This window comes from Rhyacophila brunnea, unplaced genomic scaffold, assembly GCF_057557595.1.
Source record: "Rhyacophila brunnea isolate RB1 unplaced genomic scaffold, BYU_Rbru_1.0 scaffold_15, whole genome shotgun sequence".
NCBI lineage: Eukaryota > Metazoa > Arthropoda > Insecta > Trichoptera > Rhyacophilidae > Rhyacophila > Rhyacophila brunnea.
This window is the reverse complement of record NW_028232806.1, coordinates 8,860,258-8,888,004: the sequence shown is the minus strand read 5'-3', so window position 1 is coordinate 8,888,004 and position 27,747 is coordinate 8,860,258. Positions and strand designations below refer to the sequence as shown.

Genomic DNA, 27,747 nt, shown 5'->3' with positions numbered 1-27,747 from the left:
ACTTTTCACCGCCGATATTAAGAGACTTTTCAACAAATCGGCACACTATCAACTACTTATGCCACTGTGATGACATAATTTTTTATTCTAAAAAGAGTGAAAAGCAAGTTGTGCCATTACCATAAGGTTGGGTCCTTTCGCAGCAGTGGATATGTACCGAGGAAGTATTCGTAGAAGTCTGATGCTATGTCCAGGTCATCTGCAAGACAACAATATTATTTTAGCAAGTCAACATTAGTTGCCTAATTTCCAAAGATAACCTACAAACACTTTTAATATTTATTACAAGATTGTGGAATCTTTTTAGGATATAATTTTTAGGCGGCTCAAGGGTCGGTCTATATGTAGCGTCGTGTGTCCTAGGTTCGAATCCTGGATCTGGCAAGTGCACATATTGTTTTTTAATTTTTTTTAATGTTGAGCAAGTGGCTGACACCCATTTCTTGTAAAAACAAAATTTGTTCATACAAAACCTCCATTCTGTGGAGGCCCATATGATCTTATTAGGATCGGACATGGTCGGGAAAATCAGTTAACCCTAAAATGAGCCTCTGTGAGGTGTAGTTTGTTTATTTTCCAGCAGGTTCGCCGCTATTGTTCTACTGCGCAGGCGCAAATATCGAACAAATCCCAACTGTCATGTGAAAATTCAGAAGCTTCCGAATTTTTTTGATTCATGCATGCAATCTTGCAACTTGCAGGATAATACATGTTTACACATGCATTTATAGAGCCTGTACACGTGCATGGATTTACTGGCACCAAGAGAGTGTAAATTAAACTATCACGATATAAAACTGTTTGTTAACATGCAAAAGTGCCGACTGTCTCACTAATCTCACTCTGCAAGCGTAAGCAAGACGCGTTGTCATCATCGTATGGTGCTATTTGATAGGTCGTGAAAATTGATAAATGTCAAAATGCTCAATTTTTTCCGACAGATTCGCCACTATCATTCTAGTGCGCAGGTGCAGATATCGCACAAGTGAAAATTCAGAAGCCGCTGAACTTTTTTGATCGATCTTACAATTTGCTGTTTTCTTACAGTAAATCCATGCACGTGTAAACAGGGTATTATCTATGTGCAAGAATTGACAACTGTTTCTTCTTTCATGACCAATCATAGGTATATTTATATTATAACATGAATGCTTTGGTTCCGGTACAAGTCGGTAGAACTTGTTTATGTTAAAAATGTACATGGTTATTAACAAAATAACAATTCAGTGCTTATCTCGGTCTTAGTAGTCCAATGCATAAGGCATTGGCTTCTCATACGGAGCATCCGGGTTCAATTCCTGGTGAGGTTACAACAATATTATACAGGTTGATCGCGGAAGATATGCTTACGGACACAGTCGCGATAAGTGAAATTTTGCGATCAAAGTTTTGAAAAACAAAACAATTTAAAACACTTTTTAAACGATCGATAAATTATAAAAATTATTTACAGATTTATTTTATCTTTTTATGAAATTCATATAAAATTATTATTAAATTTATAAATTCAGATTGTTGGCTTTGCATCGCATCCAACTTGAACTTTGAAATCTATACTCCACATTTGTAATCAAAATTTTATCTGAAATTTAATTATCACATAGGTAGTTAAAATAATCTCTCATTCTAAATGATATATGAATTATCTAGTAATTTGGAAAAAATAGAGAACAATCTAAAACAAATGAAATACTATTTATGATGTTTTGAACATTGTTGGATTTACTTTTAACAATTTATAGAATCGACTGAGTGAATTTAAAAATTGTTATAATCCTTGCCGGTTTTGACAGACGCAAGTGATAGCATTGTGAAGTTTGCTACAAATAATCTACAACGCAGTCAATTTAATGGTTAGTCTCAGTAGCCTATTAATACTAAGCTTCATTTTAAATATTTAGCCTCCGTTTCTAGAATTTGGATTAAATAGAACGAGTTTTCTATACTACCCGTTTACACGTGCACGGATTACTGTCGTGACCGTAATAATAAAATGCAAATGGAAACACATATTATCGGGCACGTTGCAAGACTGCATGAATGGATAAAAAAATAGTTTTGCGGCTTCTGAATGTTTACGCGATAGTTGCAACTTGCATGACGTATGCGCGTACGCAGTAGAATGATAGTGGCAAATCTGCCTGAAAAGATATGAACCCGTGCAGAGCATTTTAACGTTTAATTTTCACAACCTGTCAAATAGCATTACAAAATGATAACTATGCATCTCACTTACGCTTGAAGAATGAGATTGGCGAGACAGTTCAGCACTTTGCGATAGTTTAATTTACATAATATTGGTGTCAGTAAATCCATGCACATATACATGTATAATATGCCACTAATGTATAAAATAATGTTAGAATTTAGGCCTGTTCTTTTTCATCACTTTTAAGGAGCGTCCATTGATTGTAATGATTTCTATTTTAGTGCAAACATGTAGTTTTTAAGTAATGAAGTAAAAAATTTAGGACTCAAGGGTGTGTTGCCTCTTCAACTGTGTAATTAAGCATTCATTTGGCGAAGAAGATATTATTGCTGTTATATTATTTAAAATAATAATAGTTAAAAATGAATAATAAAAAAAAAAACAAAATGGCCAGTTAAATATTATTACGATCAAGCAATGACATTAATATGGACGAATCATCTGGGAAAAAAAATGACACTCACTTTATTGTCGGGTCTGCCGAATGGCATAATCTGTTCTAACGCCATTACAATAAAGGTGATATTGCTATAAATTCCTGATGCTTTTTGTTGGGTCTGCCGGATGGTTCGGTTCGAACGGGTTCGCTCAAATGAACATTCACATTAGAAACACTGCTCTAACGCCATTACAATAAAGGTCATATTGCTATAAATTCCTGATGCGTGATATCGCATAATGGAATTGCGTGACGTCTACCTATACATGCGAATGCGCGAATTTACTTGCTAGCTACTGTATTGAGTGCGTCGTCCATTAATAATGTCATTGCGATCAAGTGACAATTGCTTTTATTCCTTCAATAGTTTGATGCAAACTTCCGATATTACACTTAATATGGGTTTTAAAAAACCTTCAAACTTTTGCTGACAATTAGACGAAATTAACTTTTTACGTTTCAGTGAAGTTCCCATTTAGTGTGTATGTTTGAAGATAAAGGAGATACAGTAAATAATATATACATAAAATTGACAATCACCTTCCACAATGATGACGGCATCATAGCCCAGCACATGGAAGGTGTGATTGAGGGCGAACTGGTAATGGCGTGCGATGTGAAAGTATCCTCGGAACTTCTTCTCCCGCGGTGGCACGGACACCTCCGCTAGATCGGGCTGCAACACCAGGGATACCCCGTTCTCCACCGGGGAGGCATACGTCTCCAGCACCGATCGGGTGGCAGCGTGATTGCAATCCTGAAATGGTATAACATATTTAATAACATTTACGTAATTGTGAAGGTACTTGATTTAGGCACTTGTTGAAACGTATGTGTGGCTGGAGTCATGACTTGTAATAATCATATAGTGGTAAATTTAATGTAGGCTACTGGTTTCAAATGTGGCAACATTCATATTCAACCGTTTTGAGATAATCGTAAAAACCGTCAAGCATTTTTAGGACTGCAAATAGAATATTTTCTTTTTGTGAACATATTAGTAAAGAACAGTGGAAGAACACTGATGAGTAGGTATTAAAATTGACCAATAGTTAAAAATTGTCGTTATTAGTATGTCACCTCGTAGCATAATGGTAATGCAGCGGATCAGGGCGTAAACCTGGGAGATACGGAGTTCGATTCCCCGTCGGGTTGGCTTACTTTTTTTCAAAAAAGATTTTTTCTATTGGTTATAATATATGCTCTCAGAAAGTGTTTTTCTAAATTATATATGTTCAATATTAGTAAACAATTTTAATAAGCGAATAGTGAAATAAAATGTCCTTGACGTCATTAAAATTGATAAATAAATCATGCTTGAAGTTAATTGTGAAATATAAAAAATGGTGACTGGTGAATATAAACAACTGCAATTAACCTCCGGTTTAATTCTATTTAACGAACAAACAGAGCTGGATTTGATATTTGATGAATAAGCATACGATGTTAAATTCCATGAGGGAGAATCCATTTGCTAACAAAATAACATAAAAATTACTGGTTTATTTATAACTAAAATATGATACGTAAGTCATCCATTGCAATTATGTAGTGAATACTACTGGATCTGAACCACAGCAAACGATAATTGAACGTAGTTATGCAGAATGTAGCCAGTCCCCAATAATGTCGAGCTGAGATAATTGCACTTTAGCAACAACACGATATTAAAAATGTATGTAAAATGTAAATAGTATTTTATTTCAAGATTTTTTGGCTTGGCTATTTTTGGCAAGGCTTGGCTATTTTCAGCAGAATGTAGAGAAAACCTTCTCGTATCTGATCTATATCATATCACATTTTTTAATTTTTTGTGGACTGGCTACTTTCTACATAATTATGTCCAATTGTAGGTCATTGGTCCACAAAATGCAATGTAGACGTTAGCCACTCCCTTGATTGACTGACACTGCGAGCGTAGTAGCGCCTGTACACGTGCATGGATTTATTTGCAGCAATAGTGAGTATTTTAAACTATTGTGACAATAACTGTTTACGCGTAAAAGTGTTGACTGTCTCTCCAATCTCATTCTTCAAGAGTAAGTTTTCTTATCGGAAAGAGATGACCTTATACTATACGGTCTCCAATTTTATTAGATTCAATATGAACATTAGTTCAATTTTCATAGCTGATTTTGGCAAAATTCATGAATTCAAGAATGAAAACCTAACTTAACAAATAATCCAATATATCGGCTAATTTAAATTTTTTTTTGCTGCTGGCTTCCTGTAAAGTGTAAACTGAAAAGAACCGTGTTTTATTTAAGCATGAATTTTATGTCGGTACTATACGACCCAAAGAGGTTGGACAGTCTTTAATATACAGCCATATATTGCCGATATAACATTTCATGGTGAAGTGTGGTACGGCGAACTGCATACGTACAAGTTTCTGGACATGCACTTGTATAGGTTTTGTTAATTACCTGACTTATTATGATGGGGAACTGTTCCTTGTCAGGTCGGTACTTGATGAGCTGATCCAGGCAACGACTCACGGTGATTCGGTTGCAAGCCATCACCAGTACGGGAATCACAATTCCGTGTCTTTTCGAAGTGGGAGTGTCTGTAAAGTAACAAAGACCAATTCATTAACACAATATATCGACAGGATTTTACATACCTCTAATGTATTATAATTGTCGGGAAATTTCAGTATGGGCAGCAATTTTATCAGTAGCTTATTGATAAAGATACGTGTTCCATTGGGTAAAATTTTTGTTCAAGGATTTTTAAGAGAAAAATAATATAGAATTGGCATGTCCGATTCCACAAAACCATTCTTCCATTGTAATTTTTCTACTTGAATAAACATATTATATTTTAACCTCTTTACGGTCACAAAGAAAAACTCAATTTCACATTAGACGTGAAAATGAAAAGTTTTGATCTTCTTTTGAGCACTCATTGCATCCACCTTCAAACTATTCTTCTACAGAGCAAAGAGTCTACTGCACGACGGTAAGGAAAACTACGCCTCATTTTAAAGCGTGAGGATTCACATTTTCTCTTTCTCTCACTCCTGTGGCAAGCTGTCACTGATGCAATACGAATCAAGTAATATGACGACGTCATACGGGTTCCTCATGGTTAATTTGATAAAGAATTTAATGCAAGCTGGTTTAAGAAATGAAAGTAGGAATATTTAATGCTTACCCTACAAAAACTCAATGAAATCATTTTACTTATATTACAACTAAATGCAAAAATGGGCATATAGTGTGATCGATCAAAATTCATGTTGCGATCAACGCGATGCCTGATGTAGAGGATACATCTAGCAGTCATAATCAGAGATGAAAACGGAACCGGAAGCTCTAATTCTGACTCATAAAAACCTCGGACCAGAACTCTAGAAAAATGTTAGGGTTCCTGAGACTCTATTGTTTTTTAATTTATAATTATTTTTAGTCACCGTTTGCTTATGCCGATTTAAAGAAAAGTGAAAATGAATATAACAATATGATAGATTCAAGAATAATGTGTCCATATGCTCCAACTGATACCTACTTTTTAAGTTTTGAAAATAAAATAACCAGAATATAACTATTAAAAATATATAAAAGTAGGTTTATTATTTGTTTTAAAGGACCATAACCAGGGTTCTAGTTGTTACTGTGATGGAAGTGGACCCCGGAACCATAACCCATTTGATTTCTCCACTGGAACCCGATTTTTAAAAATAGGGGTTCTAACAGCTCTCGTCATGATTCAAGCGACACAGATGATAATCTAAGTGTTTGAATGAGAAATTGTTTTCTCCGATTTTTAAAGTACATTGCGTATATTTTCTTTCAATCGTCACCCAAAATATATGGTTGCGTTATATTCAAGAACATGTTATATTTGAGATAATACCATTCGACAAACTAACAGCAAAATATAGCAAGATGGTACAAAAAAACTGTATAAGTACAGTGTAATGTGACAAAGTAAATAGTTTCTTCTAAGTTATGAGTAAATATTTATCATTGATTATAATATATTTCAACACAAAATATTCAAAATACTTACTTATTGTCATTTGAATCAAATCAATAAAAATCACAATTAACCTAAATTTAAAGTATATCAAACATTGCAGAGTGTCAATCAATATGGTATTTATTTTATTGTTAGAAATGTTTTAAAATCAGTCTTCCAATTAACCATTTACTCAGTTATACAGAGGATGACAGGATAAAACACTTATCTGTCATTTATTGTGTTACAGATTCAATGCCGGAGGATAGGTTAAATTCAGGTGTTATTTTTTTTCGATAAAATATTAGTGTGTGAATACATTTCATGGACCTAATGGTTAGAATGAGAAGAATCTTTGGGGCTGTTCAAGAAAGGCCAAGGTATAATGAGGAACTGTACACACTTTATGGGGGTGAAAAGATCATGTGGCATATAAAAATGCAGAACCTACGCTGGGTCGGCCACGTGCATAGAATGCCGGAAGATATACCGGAGAGGCGGGCAAGGTGTACAACCCCCGATTGCAAGAGAAGACGGCCGAAATTGAGATGGCTGGACTGCACCACGGGAGATTTAAAAATGCTGAATCAATAAATTAATAAAATAACTAAATAGTATTAGTACGAAGGAAAGATGTATTTATTCATCATAAAAAATGTTTTAAGATCTGTCCTCCCTATTCTAGGTCCATAAATATTTTTTTAATCTTCCATAAAGTTTTTTAGAAGTCACATATTAGGGGAGCAAGGGGGAATTGGAGCCTACTAAGGAAATTGTTGAAAAAAAGTAACAAAATGTTCTAATCGTTTATTATTAAGACTTGAAATGAGTCCTTTGGTTACATAGTAATAATATTACTGCAATTTCTACTTAAAAATTCTATAACTAAGGTACAAAAAAAACGTTTTCCCAAAAAACACATTTGGCTCCAATAATGTAGGGTAATGAGAGCCAAAAATTTACCAAATATGTAATGGGATCTTCATATTTTAATATGCTTACAATCACTTATACACATTATAACAGACATATGTACAATAAAATGTTAAGTATTTACTAATGTAATTCAACAAAAATATGCTCTAGTACTTAAAATATCAAAAAATGTTATGGAACTAAGCAAAAAACACAAATATAATCTTTCTGGTTTCAGAGGGCATTTTCCAACAAAGTCACCGTCCAACCAGCCTTGAAAGTCGTCAGCTTTCTATTTCTGGGCATCTGGAACAATTAAAATCTTGTCTACTAGTAAAAGAGGTGTGAAATTTATATAGGGGTAATGGGAGTCATCTAGGCTCCAATTACCCGAATGTCAACCACTTTGAAGGTTGATAAATAACGTAACCAAACCATTTTAAGCCTTGATTCTGAAACTACTAAACAAAAATACATGTATCTGGCTATACAATGGACACAAAATATGATGAAATAAGTAAAATTTTAAGTACTTACGTTGATGTTTATGTATTGTAAATTGATATAAGCACCTAGCCCAAAACACACTTCCACTCGCCACGCACGTGCACGTGCCATTAAGCAGGCGACAGCGATCGACGGGCTTAGCCGACGATTGACGAAGATGTTTTGGTTATTTCCGAGTCATTTTAGTGTTAGATGGTACCTGTTTTGCAGTCGCTCCCATTACCCCTTGCTCTCCTATATCTAACAGTATCAGACATGGCCCCCACAAGAGGGGGGGCTGACAGGGCTCTAGCCTGGGGGCCCGGGCTCATGAATGGCCCGGCGTGACGAGTTGACCAGATAAGTGAGATAAACACAGATCACAATTTGCTCCAATAGTAAAAAAAGTCGCCTGCGGCGCTATTTGACTTCAATGATATCAATAATTAAAAATTTTGGTTGTACGATGCAATTTTTAACTGTGTGCTAAAAACGTGTGCGGAAAACGCTACTGCAGTGCGACACACTGCCTTTACCCTTAGCGATAGGTAGGGGGGGCCGCCAAACACCCTAGCCTGGGGGCCCGCTTCAGGATGTGGGGGCCATGGTATCAGAGTAAGCAGAAAAAATATCATTGAAGTAAGTATCTACTTAAATAACTTTCCTATTTTATTGTTTAATCATTCAATAATGCCTATAACCAGGTAAGGCATATTGTGTTTGAAGTTTCTAATCTTTTGTTAAAATCAACATTGAGCTCTATTGTCAAAATTAATTGTTTTTGTTACATCCTTTGTGACAAGCTACTATTGTTGAATCAATGTGATTGGCCAAGCCACAAAAGATAGCGCTACAGTCGCTACACATTTAATGTGGAAACAATCAAGTACCTCTCAACGTGACGGATTAACAAACTTTTTTGAAATCGTCACCTTATTGCAGCGGTTCTGTATCTTTTTGCATTAAAGAGCACATTCAAAAGGTTAGGTACAAGATATCCATGTTTACTCTTTCGAAGCATACACATTATATGATGCAATAGAAAAAATGAAAACATATTTTTTATTGAATTTCGCAAACGTAGAAATAATAAAAAGATAGGTTTTTAATAATTTATTATGTCCAAAAGTCTATACATCAAATTTTATATTTTATTGCTGCAATTTTTTGTTGTATAGCATATGAATATCCCTTCAATGAATAAAGCTCGTTGAATTTTGACAACTTTGAGATAAAAACAACGGATCTTTTTCGATGTGACCCCTTTCCCTACCAATTATATGACTCATTCCATAGGATTAAGCGGTTTTAAAACTTTTGGTGATAAGTAAATTCATTCTCATTTACTTAGGTATCTCATTGAGTCATTCACTTTGTGAAAATATTAATATATCCCATGATATGTCAGGTCCTCGAGTAGAAGTACATATTTAAATAAGTTCGGCTATGTACTAGTCAACTGATTTCAAATAAATAAGAACTAATAACTAATGTATATAAATGGATATAAATATAATGTATATAAACGGTGGCACCACAGGTGCCGAAACATTGAAACTTAAATGATAGCCTGAAAAAGAAATAAGTAACGAATAAAGTTTCGACAAAGCAATATTGTATTGGTACCGATTATCTAGGGAAACACAAACCAAAATGAAATGAATGACTTGTAAGAATTTAATCGATTAATGAATGGAAAATTTCATGAATAATATTGTTAATGCTCACGGGGAGCATGTTAATATTTCGATAATAAATAAAAATAATGTCAGGAATACCAGTTATCAGCTGAATGCTGAACTATTCTAACTCGCCTTATCTGTGGTGTGTGCATTTATAATTAAAATACTGATAAAGAAACAATTAAATTATTTAAAATTTACAGTACTTACTCAACTGTTCAATTATCATATTATTTATATTGTGCAGTTTTCACATTTCCGAAAAATGAATTTCAAATAATGCGTAAGAATTTTGACTTTGGAGTCAACATTCTATTGCGCGTGACTTTTTTTGGCCATGTCTGATCCTAATAAGATCATGTGGGCCTCCACAGAATAGAGGTTTGTATAACGAGAAGGATGTTAGCCACTTGCTCAACCTATTAAGTCCATACTCCGACTCAAAACACAAATTGAAAAACAATATCTACTACTTAATCTGCAAACTGACTAACTCCATTTGGGAAAATTGTTCAAGGAGAAAAAATTCCAAATTCCAGAAAAAATACACTTTTTTTTTACAAATAAGCTGCACTATGAATTAATACACTATTTTAGCTTCCTTTTTTATATATTAAGAAAATTTATATAAATAGCGGACTTGTCCCATTTACGATATTGGAAATTTGGCACCTGCAGTTGGCTGTTTTGTGTGAAAAACGATAACACATTTATTCATAGGTTTAGAAGTATGAAATTTTGTGTGAGCATAGAAAACATGCCTTACAACAAAATGCCATCAAAATCTCATTTTTGGTCGGTTGGTTAGGTGGTTAACAGATTAAGCAGTCGATATGTATATTTGCCAGACCCAGGATCCGAACCTGGGACCCACAACATTATATGTCAACGCGTAAGTCACTCGGCGATGGTAGTCGTTTGTGGGGTAGCTGTCATTATATTTATATTTATGAAAGTTATTGTGACGTTATTTGCATTAAATGCATGCAGGATATCTCTAAAGGTGCTCGAGTATGTTGTAAATTTGGGAAACACTGATACCATATATTTTTATATCATTCAATCAGTCACGCATATAGTTTATTTTTCTGTAAAGGTATTTCCTTGTTATTGTGGTAAGCTCTGGCTGATAGAGATTTTTAATGTACATAGTAAATACAATAATATTGTATATTGTATGAATTTTCATGGTGCACAGTTGGAATAAGCAAATATCACTCCGTATGAATATACACATTGAATAAAACTACGTGGAATGCATCAATGAAATTAATTAACATGTTTTTACCTTTCTTAACCTCTTCGATCTCCTTCTGTTTAGCAATCGCCTTCTTATCGTTGATCATCTTTTTAATATTGAGCAGCATCTCCTTGTTTTCATCCAGCTGGGATCCAAGCGCATTCTCCAGCTTTTCCACTCGCTCATACAGATTCTTTTCCCGCCAATCCACGGGACGGCCATCTTGCTTGGAGCCCAGGGGGCTGTTGGCGAACGACACGTACGTGAAAGCCATCCACAGGAGCAGGCAGACTACGCCCACCCCTATAGCCTTTTTCACGTTTAGACGCATGTTCGATTATGCAATGATATCCCATAGAGATATATTACAACATAATTGGTCACTGTTCATTTTGTAAAAATATATCGGATTTTTTTTCACATCTTATAATATAATGTTCACTTGTTTCACGGGCATATCCTTAAAAATAAAGTAAGTTTTAAAAACTTGAAAAACAGGTCTAAATAACAAAGACGTTGAATTTTATGAAAATGAACTAACAAAGTACCTCTGGTCTACTAATTAGGTTAGCTACAAGTTACTTCGCATCGTGTCCGGAAATTTGTACCTACATATGCAGTCATAAGTATATTAAAGACCGTCCAACTTCTTTAGGTCGTATAGTACCAAGATAAAATCAATGTCTAAATAAAACACGATTCTTGTCGGTTTACAGGAAGCCAGCAGCAAATGAAAATAGCCGATATACTGGATTATCTGTTAGGTTAGGTTTAAATTGGAACATTATTGTTTGCAATGCTCCACGAACAACACGTAAGTTTTTCATCTCTTTCCAATAAAAAAGCTCATGGCGAACTGTGCTACGGTAAATGTAATACGTACAATTTACATGTAATCACTTCGCATTGCAAGTTAATTTGAAGAGAATTTCAAATTTTTACTCTTATTAGATTTAAGTACAGTGGAACCTTGAACTAATGTGGGTGAAGGGGTGTCCGTTAAAACCGAAAGTCTGTTATACAAAAACACAAACAAAATCCTGTTTATTCGTCTTCGGGTGCGCGCCTTGCGCGGGGACAGTTAAATTCACGATTATTCAACAAATACAAATAAGACGTTTAGGTTAAGACAAATGAATGTGATGGATGCATGATGCACACGTGCACCGTGTTGGTATTATATTTGGCGCTGAAACCTTCTATTGATGTGATTACAAAAAATTTCAAAGACTCAGCTGCACAGAAATGGCATCAGTTATTCGCGAAATAAGAGACTAAAATTAATTTCAAGCTAATTTCATTTATTTTAAGCATACTAACATCTAATTGCTATAAGTACCAAACGGGTATTTTCTCAGATGAATTTAAAATTGGATGTAGTTAAGCAGAAAACGTCCAACCCACAAATTGATAATTTTCATTTTATTACGTATAATGCTTCAAAAACATCAATATTTTAATATGGCGAAAACGTCCAACCAGAAATACACTTAATAACTTTTAAAATAGTATGTTTTTCAAAAATCTAATAATCAATTAATATGCACTATAATTCCATGTAAGTATTTAAATTACAAATTCAATCTAAAAAAGATAAGTCATACTAAATGTTAATTTGTTGCTTCAAAATTTCAAATGCGTTTTTCTCAGTTTGTAAAATTGTGGCTTGGATGTTTTCTGCTTAACTACATTCAACAAAATGTTCTATTGAGTTGATAAAATCGGAATTATTTGTTCAATTCAACATGATATACCTACTCATGTGCTAGCCAAGTGCAAATAGGTGAGTGTCGTGAAAAAACATTGTTTAATACATAAGAAGCTAAAGATGCGCCCGGCGCATAACGATTAGGTGGCCATTCGACATAATTAGCATGCTATGGCGCGTTTTGAGTCATTGGCCATTAGATATATTTAACGTGTTATTTAAATGTGGTAATTAAAGGTTAGCAGTGATTGTGGTAACACAAACACTGCTAACCTTTTAATATTATTATTTTGATAGTTAGAGTTTTGTAGTTTGTGTTGTGTCATTTATGATTGATATTATAGAAATATTGCGTTTTTAGGCTGTTTTGTGCTCCGAAATCCTGATTATTTTTATTTCACATGGTAAAAATCCCAATTTGGTAAAATAATTATCTGGCAACGAAGATCTGTATGTAAGTTAGGTATTATTGAATGTGGTAGATTCCATTAAAATTTTGAGTTGATGTGCATTAATTCTCTGTGTGTGAACTGCCTTAGCTTTGTGATACGCTCCACTGTTATTGAAGTGAATTGATATGTACATCATATCTATATTGAGACCTAATTACACCTACTTTTCAATTAAAATGCCATTGGGCACCATCAGCAAATATCACTAACTAGATACCTACATAGGTAGGGATAAATAGCCATAATTTAGTATTATGGACATTCTAGTTGTGTTGACATACTAAAATACAAACAATTAAAATATAGTTGACATCAACTTGGTTAACAGGCTAACCTTGTCCAGTAATGATATTCATAGTATTATCTCTATTAACATAATATTATATATTATGCATAGCGGTAGGTAATAATTATACGAAAAAACAGATATATGTAACTATTTATCTACATATACTAAAATTTCGGAAAATGTCGATGTGTCATAACATAACATAGAAGATAACTCAATCATTACAAATTGATCATTTTTAAAATTAGAATGCGCGAATAAAAGGCGGGCGATTACTAAAAACTACACCATAGAGATAAGAGCGAATTCTTTTAGCACCTACATATTACTTATAATATGTGTGTAAAACAAATTAAAAATGGTTTTAGTAGGCACTGAAGATAATAAATAATTAGCATAAATTAGCAGTGTATCGGAATCTAAATTGAATTCAATTAACACAGTATATTTACACTGCACCAAATTTAAATCAAAACCTGTTTAAACTGCAACAGTTTACGGTAATTAAGTGTCTTAGAGCTAAAATTTGACACGACTCGAACGGTTTATAACCTAAAACACGACAATTAATAACCGCAATCACATCACAAATGACTAAAATTTAGAAATGGGAAAGTAAATAAAGCGCCACCGATGTTTATTTAATTGACGTGTGCCGTTTTAACGAGTGTCTGACGCGGCCATATGGATTTTCACACTTCACTGACAACTCGTAGACGTCACGTCAAAATAAAAACATCCACGGCCATTTTTGATTATAAAGTATTGCCATATTATAAAATAACGTAAAACTACAGTGTTGGCATCTATATAAATTTTAGTACATTGTATGAAAAGTGGGCAAAATTAATAGCTTTATCAAAAGAGATTGGACTCATAGATACCTAGGTACCCAAGTATATTTTTCTGCAAAAACTGCTAATTGAATAATTTGTCATCAGACCAATTATTCGGGGGTCTAGGATCATAAGGGCGAAACTACAAAAACACTGTACTGAGATAAATGGTAAAATAGTTTTTATTGTTAAAAAAACAATTTCACACTGTAAAAATACCAAAATAATAAATTAAAGCTGTTGTAACATATTCATAAGAGTAATGTAGAGCATCAATATCGTCATTTTAGACATTAGTTAGATTGGAAAAAAATAAAATATAATTAATGGGAGACATTCGCCCTTTTGTCTCTCAAAATATTTTCAAATAAGGTTACTGCTAAATATTAATTGTTCTTAATACAATATAGATAATACAAAACATAGGTGAAATATCTTTGATCAAATTCTATTCCTAAATCTAACTATATAGGTACATAATTTTGTTATGCAACTTCTTCATCAATGTTTTCTTAATTATTTTCAAGATTTGACAACATTAAAGAATTGTAAAAATAATGATATTGTTCCTGAATAATGCCCATTGATATCTTTTTCGCAGAGAGGGAAAGTGTTGCGTTACATTTAGGCTGGAGTCGAGAAGATGAATGGTTAATATTATTATTCTGGTTTCTTTTCGTATGACTTGGAGCATTTTGAATGGCTCGTAAAATCCATATTTTCTCCATCCGTATCAATTCATATGAATCATATAACACTATAATATTATCTATATCTACACATATTATCTCCATCCGCACCAATCTTTTTATTCTTTAATATGCATTTTTGTAATTCAGAAAAATCAAGAAAATCTTGTTGATCATCTTAGTTACATTGTATTTTTGTGTGTCATCTGAACAGCAGAGTACCATGCAGATGGATAGTATTTATATCCAAATGCTTTGGTTTTCGATTCTTGCATGAACGGAATCTCATTTCATTTGCGAGTGCCCGGATTCAAAGAACATTATTGTTTAACTATCGGAATTTTTGGAAATGACTATGTTTTACAATGAGCATCTTGTGGCACCATCCGGTCTTTGTTTTTCAATATCGCCTAAAGACCAAATTTAATAATGAATTCAACATTGTCTGCCGTACTGTTTCGGTAAAATTCTCATTGCACTTTCTGGGACATTTAGAACAGTCTTTGGGCTTTAAATAACTCGATTTGCTTACCTGTAACTGAAACATATTATGACTTTCCGTTTTGTCTATTAGTTACATGTTTATTTCTTTTCCATTCCTAGGGCTTAGCAATACGTTTTCGTTTACTATTCAACCCATCAAGAAAACAATCTTATTTCTGAATTGAACATTATCGGACATCACCGACATTATTTCTTATTGTAATTTATTTTGGGCATCCTTTAAATTCTTCAAAAAAACCGGTTGAGCTATTCAAACACGTAGTAATTCCTGAGATGCTGATATACCATGGTTAAATTCAGCATATAATGGTGGTTCATGCGTAGGTTCTGATATATTTTCCACTGACAATAATAATGGTTCCGAATGTCCTTGTAATGGCTCAGGTACAATCTCTTCAAAAAATCCTGTTTAACTATTCAACCACGAAGTAAATTCTGGGATGTTGTGGACAAAAGGCAGATATTTTGAGTCCAGTTTTCTAAAAAAAATATAAAATATTAATTACTTACATAATACCTAATAGAGTTCAATTCTGTCTTTTATGATGAGTGAATATTCTGAATTATTTTCCATTAGTCATTTTGCTGGCCATCCTGTTAGTGTATCAGGAAGAAACTCTCGAAAATATTATCTTGAGCTCTGCAACCACGAAGTAGCTCCTGAGATGATAATATGCATGTCTGAGAAAAAAAAATCGTATTTTTAATACAATAAACTAGTGGATAGCTAGCTATGGAAAGCCATATCTGAACAAATGAGCAAGCTACGAGTATTATGATATTTCATTAAGCTTAACTGTGTATCAAAGTTATTCTTCTTGAAAATATAATCATTAGTCGGTGCATTATCTGGTGCATGATTTGAGTTGAAAACATTCAGTTCTTCGTCTTTCAATTCTGTATTTCGATCTGCGAAAACATGATTTATAATGATGCTGTAAGTATATAAATATTTAATCAAATTAAGTACATTTAAAAATAATTTGACCGGTTAGGAGTCGAAATAACATAACTTAAATATAAGTACATACATAATTAAGTACTTACTTCGCATGCTTGTACGTTGATTCTGTTTAAACATCTCCACAATCATTAGGTACTCTCCAAAACATTGTTGATATGCAAAATATATAAACCGATAACAAGTGTTTACTTAATATGTCAAAATGACAACTTACGCCAAGCTAAAAATTACGAAATTTCCATAAATTAAACTTTATGTCAGTGACATAAAGGCGAAACGCCGCTTACGCCGAAGTGTCCTTGATTAATCGGCATTAATGTCAGAGTCACACAGGTGTAAGAGGATATTCACCCATATGACATTAAAATTCCATGTGGATTTGTAGATACGTCGAGTAATATCTGGCAAACCGCTATACGTACGAGTTTCATCTTTGTACATATGATAGAACTGCGTTCTAGCAAGACAATGTAATATTTAACTCAAAACAGCCATTTTTGTAGTTTCGCTCTTATGATCCTAGACCCCCGAATTGTGAATTTGTTTTAGATTTGTGATTTATAAAAAAAATTCAAACACTCTTCAATACTTTATTGTAATTATTGTAGGTAAAATAATAAAATGAAATACCTACTTATGACAGTTTAAAAAAATATATTTATCGAGAGGTAGGTATCTTTGATCTAAAAAAAATTGAATGAGATAGATTGTGATTAATTAAAACAGTTTCAAAAATGTGAATTAGGTACATTACATTATATTATAATTAATATGTTTTGCAATTTATTTTGTCACTAAAAATATTCATAGTAGCACTACTTACAGTATCACTTGACTAATCTATTTTATTTTATTTACTAGGTATACAATATAGTATAATATTATACTGTAATAAGGATTTGTTAATAACTAGGTGAAATCCTAAAACAAATCTAATTTGTGTTCTTATTAAATGCCATTCCCTAACAGAGGTCAGCCACCATCCGGCCAGTCCAAGGAATTTTGAGGATGAGGATTTGAGCCACAAGCCGGATGGCCTGGTGTATTATCAACTAACAAGAAAATCTTAAATGGTAGACTAATTTCTTTGCAATATTCTTCTACCTAATATGACTTTTTCAAACTTTTTTTGAGTCATCCATGCTTTTCGATTGGATTTTCAAATCAGACGTACTTAGTGAAGATTAGGAAATATTCTTAAATGCCCTTGGGTTTTCGCTGTGGCAAATTAAAAGTGACTTGACTTTGCAATCCCCAGCAGCATTTCCACCAAGTAAAAGTGTTAGCCTATCTTTAGACACCTTAAAACCCGGCATAGATTTTTATAGTTGGGATATATATGACCGATCTGGCATTTTTTTCATAGTCCAGTCTCATCTACATTAAAAATTTGTTGAGGCAGGTAATCCTATTTTCCGGTTGGTTTCCGGTCCGGTGGTTGTTTATCCGGTAGAAATCTTGCAATCGATTTTTGACTAACTTCCCGACTAGCTAGACATTTGAAACTTTTAGAATATATCAGAACACGATGCCAATGCATTCTTTTAATACTTTCAGCCATCTTTAAGTAGAATTGAATTCATTTTCAGTTAATTCTGTTTTGTATTAGTATAAGTTATTTCGGAACAAATCCGTAATCCAATCCACTATTATTGGTTGCTAAGTGCGTGATCTAGCAACTAAATTATTAATATATACGTGTATTGCTATGGAAATCAAAATGACATTTCAGTATTCAGTATTTCTATATTTGTTTGTTTTTTATTTACTTCCTATCAAGTACAAGTTTGAGCATATTGAGCATTCAACAGAAAATTTAAAAACGTTGTATTTAAAAAGTTCTTTTTATCTTGTAATTATTTTTATAATTTCTGCTAGACTCTTGATAAAATTCATAGCTCCTGTGCTCTATGGCTGCTGTGTCTGCATTGTTGCTGCCAAACGCCAAACAGAAATGCCATCAGATGTCAGAACAGTGAGTTTTATGTATTGAGCGCAGAAATCTTCTCTGAAGTGATCTCTCCTTGCATACCTAATCATATTATGCACCTATAATTATGATTTCAATCTCTTGGACAAAATATTTGTAAGAAATATGGTGACCTGTGTCGATTAAAATGGCTGACTCGTAGCGGTTTGTGCAGGTGCAATTGCAACACTGACGGTGGTTGACGGCGAGCGACTTGCAGCCCGAGTCGCGTGCAATTTATTGCTAGCGACACCAGATGCCTTTTTCAAACTAAAATGTCGCATTCCACCAATGTGCAGAGCTCCATTTGGTAACGTGTGTTTTGTGAATAATGATTACGTCACATCGACGTATTCGACATGTCGCAGACGAGACGAGTGTAAATGTGCGAGCCAGCTAAGGTTCACTGTCACACAGTATTAGGTGCCCATATTTTGAAAACTCCTGGATAGCTTCCTGGTTCGTAATAAATACTCACATCATTATTTTATGTATCCACATTCTGGGACAAGTGCCTATTGATGGATGTTTGATGTAATTATACATACATCAGAGCTGGGCTGTAGCCTTTTTCCATGCAGTGGTATCCAAGAGGTAGAAAACATCCGGAAGGTAGACCTAATTATGTTCTGTGGAAATATGTGGTAATGCAACATACACATCTGAGAGGAGTGGAATCAGCTTAGAGTTGTCTTCATCTAGTACCGGGTTAACCCAGATTGATGATAAAATTGTGAAAATGTATAGAGCACCCATTTCCTATATACATACCATTTTATTAAGGCTATACTTCAGCTGAGGCATGGTCTAAAACGATTGTGACTACGCGACGCGCAGATTGTGCAAACGAAGTGTGACGAACAAAACATAATTTTCATAAAAATTCAACATGCGTCCATTTAATGTTATGTTTATTATTATTTAAGTAATAATAATAATATATTCATTGACATGTTTTGTTTTTCGAGTAAATACGTAACGTTTTTTAGTCATCTTTACACAATTTAAAAATTAATTCCTCCGACTCCATAACAAAACAAATAGACGTGCTCACAGGTCGACTATCGCTCTCCGACTGGCAATGCAAGCGAAATTACGTCCCACGTATTGCTGAAAATTATTTGCCGCTTCACTGAAGTATAAAATAATACACCTATAATATATTGTGTCTGTCAATTTTATTCCATTCAAAACCTTTTATAATTTTTTGTATCATCTCTGTAAGTAATACATACAATATTGAACATTTTCTTTATTTACAGATAACATTGATTAGTCACCAAAGTTGTATTTACAAAGTGATTACAGAATGTTTCTCGTTGGTTCTTGTGCAATGCTGTCAATTCCTAAAGAAATGATATTTATTATTATTTAAGATAACAAAACATTGTGGGCATAACAAACCAAATATAGGTACATATACTTAGGATATCTATCATTTAACGGAATAAATCAAATCATTATTTTTACTAGGTATCTAGTATTAGTCATTAAAATTAAAAACAAAGAGTTCAAATTATATCCATTGAAATTTTGATAATCGTGACCCTAATACTCCAAGGTTCTAAGTGTTCGTCCTTGAAAAAACAAACCCAACAAAGAAGTAGTATTCTAAGCTACCTCATTGTTACTTTTGTTTCTCCAAGGACAAACACTTAGAACCTTGTAGTTCTCCACTCGCGAAATGGTGTTGCCATTGTTAAGTAGATAGATATAATATTATTATTTATTCTAGAGTCTAACAATAAAAAGAAAAATTCACTTTTTATGAAACAATCCGTTAATTAACATATAATGCTTTGTTTTAAACATATAATACGTCTTTCAGATCGTTCCCATATGGGGTGCCATCTTGGAGTTAGAATATCCTCCACGTAACTTTGCAATTGTACACAGTGACAAGATTTGTGTGTATACGCACTCATTATCAATTTATTAGTAAATACCAGGCGCCTGATTGGCTGATTTCATCAAATAATTCAAAAAAACCTATTCCAAATTGCAAGGTCACGATTACGGTAGTATAGAATAACTATTAAGCAAGCTATAATACAGTAATTAATCAGCGGACAGTGACAAATGATATCCCGTTAGAAAGCCAAAGGTCCAAATTTATTAGCAGGATACAACGCGCATGTGCATGAAGTGTGAGGCGTAACATAACCATGAATTCCGTCAAAACATATTCCATGATCAAACATACGCCTGCGTCCGCGATGCACGCTAATATTTTTTTATTAATGCAAGGTAAAGTTAGTATGTCAAAGTTATGTAAGGAATGATAATTGAATAGCCATCTTAATACATTAATTTGTCAGAATAAAAATGAAAATGAAACTCCTAAATGACAATTTATTTTTAAAGGTATCTCTCTCATTGTAAGTAAAACGGTTGCCATTTTTATTTTTCACTGTTTGACATAATATTGACTAAACCTGCACCTTTATTCCAGTGTACTCACTGAGAGTACAATATATCAAGACAAGATTATTGAGTTGTTTCTACCGTGGTTACGATAGGCAACAACAAGGTAATAATGACAACACAATAATCCCGGCACAACACATTCCACTCGCGGTGGGTATAATGGAATAAAGACTCTTGCATTCTGGGTTTGTAAGCATACATAGAAAGTTAATACTAAATACAACCGTCAGTGACATTAATAGGTACTTAGTTACATTTATAAAACTTCATACATACATAATATCTTTTTAGCAACGTGAAAACAACAATAGTTATTATTAAATATCTTCTACATTTTGTTATGAAACATTAATTTAAAACTATACATTAACAAATCAACTTAACGCTAAGTTAATTCTAATTATTTAAAGAAAAAGTACAAAAATCACTTTCCATCGAGTCAGATCAATTAAAATAAATAATAAGATATCTTGTAAAATAATATTATTATGGTTTTAGAATTTAAAATAAATATATTTGAGTCTTATAGAAGTTTTGTATGGAAATTAAAAACATGGTACTGTAATAATTAATTATAATATTATATAAAAACTAATTTCAAAAAGCTCATCACTAAGGCACCTTTTTTAACTTCCGAAGACAGTAAAAATTATATAAATATTTGACAATAATATGTACTTACTCTTTTTTATTTATATAATACAAAAAACATTATTTTGATCTTAAAAAGAATCTACGTCATATAAATTTAATTTATCATTAGTTTTTATAAAATAATGAAATCTGTAAATTTTATTGTTCAGTTATCGGCTACATTACAATAATTATTCTTATCTGCTGACATCTGTGAATAAAATTTGTAATTTTACGGATGTAGAATTTTAACAAAAGACAACTGTCAAATTTAATACTATTTTCATTGTCAAAATTAAATGTCATTATAATGAAAGGTGGTAATGTTTGTATAGATATAGGTATCAATAATTATATAAAATATATAATTAATGACGATTCAGATATTCTCTACTAATACAAGTTGTCAACTAATTGTGAACAATTAATAATGGTAATGTAAATACATACATACAATCTTATTTACATGCACTCATACCAACCTATAATAATTAAGATATCTATTTCGATGAAAATTCAGGTCAGAAAGGTCAGCTTGCATAATGACTTTTGACATATCGTTAAATATTACGATTACCAGATCTTTAGAAATAATATCATTTTCTTACATTATCGTGATGATGTCATAAAATATAATTAATTCTTAGCACTTATAACACTATGAAGTGAGTGGTGAGAGGATAGTTTGGAAGATGAAGGCTTTAACAGAGATATTTAAATAATAATGATAATACTATGTTTAATTTATGCTATTTAATAGCACCGATAAACCGAGCCCAAACGAACAAAATCTGATGTAAGCTTGTGACTAAAATGTGCAAAACATCCAGTAATACGTGCTCTGTCCTTTCGATTTTGATGGATATCCTAATATGGACTTTACAAATGCGTAGATTCATTGTCAGCAATACTATTGTTACGTGTAAAAAATGTATTTATTGTCGTGACAAAGTTTAGTATGCATATAAAATTGTCTATGATTCATATTCGCTACAATTAATCTGAACATGTGTAAAACCTCTATAATACTTACAAATTAATAACATTCAATATAATAAGATGAATAATAAGCGGAATATGGTACCTATCTAATTAAAAGAATTTTACGACACAATGACTGTTGTTATTGTCACATATTATGTTAATAAATTGTGGTGTTTTTCGTCATGACACCCATCTCTTTTCAGTAAAAACTCACCAAGCCTAAGTAAAATTGCTTTACAATAAATAAAAACATTTTAATAATTTTAGAGGCTGTGTGTGGTCTTTGTATAAAATTTTCCTTTTGTATATCGTAATTTACTAGGTATATTTAGATTTTACAATATTTTTCTGTTTATATAACATCGTAAAGGATCCATTTTTATAAGGAAATAAATTTTAATCAAAAATGCATTTTGACCACCAACCGTCACATACCATGTAACATAAAATTTTTAATCAATCGCTATTTTAAAAATTAATAAAAAATGGTATTGAAAATATTTATTAATCACAAAATGAATTTATCATCATACCGTAAAATTTACTTTTATAGAGTTAGTTGATGTTAGCAGTTCAATGTCGATTTGGTAAGATTTTATAATTAAAATCTTTCAATATCATTAAGTAAATTACATATTATGAAATCATTTTGTGGAAACTAACTTTATACAATATGTACCGCATTATTGTAAAGTTCAAAATGATTTGTTCGGACTCGGTTTCAAGATTATATTAGTCTTAGTTCTTGTCGTTGCTTCCCATGGCCCCCGAGATGGCTTTGGAGACGTCGTCGTAGGTCTTCTCGATAGGGGCCAAGCAGATGATGCACACCAACGCGATCACAAAGAGGATGATCACAGTCAGGGTGATTCCCAACAGAAGTTTTCTGAATCCGGAGTGCTGAAATCGAATGCAGATAAGATGAATTTTTAATAATAACTTAGGTTGGCCACATATTTAAAAAAAATACAGTTTTAACTGACATGTTCTCTGGGAAAGTTCTCTCAAAAGACTGACAATTATTACTGAAAATGGAAGTGTACTCTAGCCGCCTCTTAAGGTGATGTCTCTAGGTAAATTTGTTATCGAAAAATAGCTAGAAAAGTTTATTAATCGATAAATACATGAGGCGTCTAATTACAAAAAGCGACAAGTCCACAATTCAATATTTTCGGGAAACAACGTTTTTATGTTTCAGCTGTTCAAGCTTCAATTATTTGTTTTAACGTGAGATTATTTTTTCGGTTGTATTCTATGTTGAAATTAGAACCAAATGGCAATTTGTTTCAGCCGATAAACTCTTAAATGTAATAAATACAGGCAAAATAAAATTGGATGTAGCGCTACTTGTACCTCACTTTTTAATTTATTCCGCATAAGGCATATATTTCCGTGGCACTGTCATGAGTTTACCAGATGCTACAGCATGATAGACGCCCTTTTCAATATTGAACGTTCCCTTATTGGTTGACTTAAACATGCGCAAAATCAACCAAGCTTTAAATATTATGAAACACGGACTTGGCGCTTTTTGTAATAAATCGAAACTTAAAATATTTTTTTTTGTAGGGTTATGGCACATTTTGGAATTTATAGATCAATACATATTGTGTAAAATTATACAAAGAATACGTGCGTATTTTTTCCTCGATTTTGACCAAATGTGGACTTATCGCTTTTTGGAATTAGACGCCTCACATATTCAAAAGTACAACTTCAATTAATATTAAAAATATCTAACCATCGGTTGTACAGAGTATTGTAAAGCCATACTGTACAGAAGATGATATGGTGGATGGGCACAAAGATGTTGAAGAAAACCTTTGACGTATAAAGATTGAGTCTAATTTATAGTATGAAGTGAAGCTGAGAAGTGGACGTTACCCACTTGCTCAACCTATTAGGTCAATACTCGAACACCAAATACACGATGAAAAACCACACGTGAATTTTGTCAGAACCGTGATTCGAATCCAGGACCCAAGATACTATCGTGGGAATTAACTAGTTTGCCTAGCCCTAGCTTTACTGTTTGTATTTTTATACAAAGAATCAGCATTATTGAGATGAACAATCACATACAATTTTAAATAGTAGTAGGTATGTAGGCAACCAAATATAAATATTAAAACAGGCCGTCGTTTGTCTTTATCTTTTAATGCGGAGAATACGTATTTTTGTATAATCACTAATTTTCAACCATCCATACTAAAATAAGTCACGAATCGCTACTTTGTGAACCTGAAATCTTTGACAGGGTTTACTATACTGAATGGCATTGAATATTAATTGAACTGCTCAAGTGTGAAATTACAAGTCAAATTATCAATTTTCACTGTGTCAATATTCATGATCGTGGCAGTAATACGTATATAATAATATACGAGGTAAGATATAATAAATGTCTTTACCGGCGCGTCAGTTTTTCTGTCGTGGTTCAACGCCTGTCTATTGTTGGTCATCATGTCTTTCATTGGGAACGAATTGACGCGTCCGTTGCTGATTCGTCCGTCACTTACGCACATGGAAATCTAGAAAAGAAAACATCATTGGTAAAATTTATGGGTACGTATGTAAGCTCAGTTTATAGTAGTCAAAAAATGAATTTGTGTAACAACTTCGATTTGAAAACATTACTTGTTGTTTCACATTAATTCTAGTTTTTTATAATCATAATGAATTTAATATTTTGCATGTTATCAAAAATTATTACTTTTGCAATTAAAATAGTAATTTCAGGATAAGTAGTTTTATTGTTGAACATTATCAGTGTTCAAAAAATATGACTCCACTGTAGCACTGTATCAGTTAGTCGTGGTGCGTATACAAACTCGTCTCGACTGCAACATGTCGAATTTGTCAATATTATGATTTTGTTGTCATTCACAAAATGTAAAAAGCAATCCCTGCCAAAATCACACCATAATAGTTTAGGTATGCTATGTGCGATCCGACAAAAGTAGTGCACACTTTTTCAGTTATACTTATTTATTTTCATTGAACCACAGATGGTGTTAGTTAGTTTTTTTAAATTCATTAAGTCCTGTCTAAGCCAAACCATAGTCCATTAAAAATATTCTTCTATCTATAAAATATCTTAAATTATGCATAGTTTAATGGTATAATTTTAGATATTTTATAGATAAGCGAATATTTTTTTACTATTTACTATGGATTGGATAAAGCAGGGTTTAATTGAATTTTAAAAACTAACAAACACAATCTACTTATTGTATACTTAGTAGAATGTAAACAAATACGTTTGATTGGCAATGTTTGTGTGCACAATTTATGTCGAATCTTAACAGCCTACCTCCACCCTTCGCCACTGGTGGACATCCATATGCGGTAATTTTTAATTTTTACAATTGTTTTAAAATATACAAGACTCACCGATAGAATGAGATGCATAATAACATCGAATGCAACAAAAGCGACCAGAATATATGCCATCCATGAAGGAAGCTCAGCCTTGGCCAAATAAACGGCAAAGAAGATTGTAACAACTGAAAGAAATAAACAATTTTTTTTTTTAAATTTGTTAAGTCGACAAGGCGATAATGCCTGTTAGTTAAATGAATCAGATTATTATGTTGGGATGAAACGAATCAACTCACTTCCAAGAATGTGTGCAACATTTCCGAAGAACCAGTGAACCCAGTTGAAGATTGGCCTCTTTGATGTGTTGGGGTGCGGTCTGAAGTAGGCACCTGTAAACAAGCAATGCATGATTAATTCATAGACAAAATACATGTTATCAAACAAAGATATTTTAGAAAACAGCTTTCTTTAAAGATGAATTCTAAAGCTGACAAAAATTTACTAAGGCTGCTGATTAAAACAACTTTGGAAATTAGTAATAATTCGCCTGAACAAAAATGAACTATAAGTGCGAGTGAGAAAGTGAGAAAGTGAGAAAGCATTCGGCATGCTTATATCTCCGCAATATATGTTAGAGTTACATAGAATTTCTACGGCTAAATCAAATATTTTTTGTACACGTCGCCGGTAAATATTGATTTGAATGGAATGACTACAGTCATTTAAAAACTACGAACATATTGTGTTGCTGAAATTTATTGTTTTTGTATTAAAAATATAAAGTTAGTGGTAATTATGTTTAGTTAATTTAGTAGAAAATATGGTTAACTATGTTGTGTTCAAAAATGGTAGCCGTACAGAGAAGCAACATGATGGTATAACGTTTCAAAGTTAATAATAATAATAAAATTGAGGTTCTACTGTGCATTATACGCAAGAAATACGGTTTCATTTTGATGAACAATACCCACTCTCTTTATATTATTACTCTGAGGTAATAACCCCTTTTGTAAAAAAAGAATGTAGGTAATTTGCACTCACCGATTGGTTGCAGGAAGCAGAGAACAATGGTGACGATGCCGATGATTGCGTGAGGATTGTCACCAGTTCCGCCCCATCCTCCTACTTGCACCAGAATGATGATGAAGCCGGCCATGGTGAGCACCCATGTGGAAACCATGAGAATTCTGTGCCACTGTTGATTTCATTAAAATTCTTATCAATAATGGTAATCGATAAATTTCTGGGATATCTGGGTATAGCTAATAGTGTGGATAAATAATGGCTATTGGTGCCAAGTTATCATAGATAGAATCACATGGGTAGATTTCATCGATAGATTGCTTATATGCTGATATAATGCCAGTATCAGCTCATATGCAGTATGCGGTATGGCATTGTGACCACACTGATGCTTGATTAGATATAAATTAAAAGGATTTCAAGTCAAAAATTTTTTATGGAATATTTTTTAAATTATTATAAAATAACTCTAATAAATAAGAATAATGATAATATAATAATAATATGTAATAATAGGTGAAGACCCTTCAACGGACGAACAATGGATTTTTAAAAATTGTAAATTAATTTTTTGGAATTTAATTAATATACCTATACTTTTCTTTTTAACATTTTAGATCAGTGATCCACAAACCACGTGCGGCCCGAAATGGCATTTGTTGCGGCCAAAAATAACAACTACTTCATCACCAATATGTAACCATTAAATTAAAAATAATAAAATGTATGTCTCGTCTAGTAGGTAGATAATATAATATATAATTATTTTTCAACACTTTTACCTACTGTGGCTCGTGAAAAATTAGAAAATGGATAAATTGGCCCATCTTCCAAATAGGTTGTGCACCACTGTTTTAGATAGAAGGGTGTCAGATTCTTGTGGCAGTGCAGGCGACTCATTTAGGTGTTGGTATCGTCACTTTCAAATGACACTAACACCATTCCAAAGTGATTTCATCTTGGCCGCAATGCCAGAAGAATCTAATTAATAAAATTTATCAATAAATTGTATTT

General features: G+C 32.8%; 2 protein-coding genes across 9 annotated transcripts in view; both read right to left on the bottom strand.

The window, feature by feature from the left end:
- The window catches only part of Mgat1 (alpha-1,3-mannosyl-glycoprotein 2-beta-N-acetylglucosaminyltransferase), an 82,522-nt gene extending 68,370 nt beyond the window's left edge, over positions 1–14,152 (bottom strand). For 2 of the 6 annotated variants that reach the window (XR_015070073.1, XM_085943152.1), the window contains exons 1-5: positions 14,015–14,138; positions 10,983–11,434; positions 5,075–5,214; positions 3,189–3,405; positions 121–199 (exon numbers count right to left, since the gene is read on the bottom strand). Coding sequence is in view for 3 of the 6 variants with exons in the window: in XM_085943152.1 (XP_085799278.1) it covers positions 121–199; positions 3,189–3,405; positions 5,075–5,214; positions 10,983–11,265 (719 nt within the window). In the remaining 3 variants the exon portion in view is untranslated. Of the gene's footprint in view, positions 1–120; positions 200–3,188; positions 3,406–5,074; positions 5,215–10,982; positions 11,435–13,859 lie in introns of all 6 variants that reach the window. The other 4 variants (XR_015070071.1, XR_015070072.1, XM_085943150.1 and 1 more) reach the window with 4 other exon arrangements.
- A 7,810-nt stretch (positions 14,153–21,962) lies between these two features.
- The window catches only part of LOC147074894 (ferric reductase 1), a 98,499-nt gene continuing 92,714 nt past the window's right edge, over positions 21,963–27,747 (bottom strand). For all 3 annotated transcript variants that reach the window (XM_085943149.1, XM_085943148.1, XM_085943147.1), the window contains exons 14-18: positions 26,752–26,905; positions 26,007–26,099; positions 25,783–25,895; positions 24,801–24,920; positions 21,963–23,289 (exon numbers count right to left, since the gene is read on the bottom strand). In XM_085943149.1, coding sequence (XP_085799275.1) covers positions 23,128–23,289; positions 24,801–24,920; positions 25,783–25,895; positions 26,007–26,099; positions 26,752–26,905 — 642 coding nt within the window. In that variant the 3' untranslated portion in view covers positions 21,963–23,127. The remainder of the gene's footprint in view (positions 23,290–24,800; positions 24,921–25,782; positions 25,896–26,006; positions 26,100–26,751; positions 26,906–27,747) is intronic.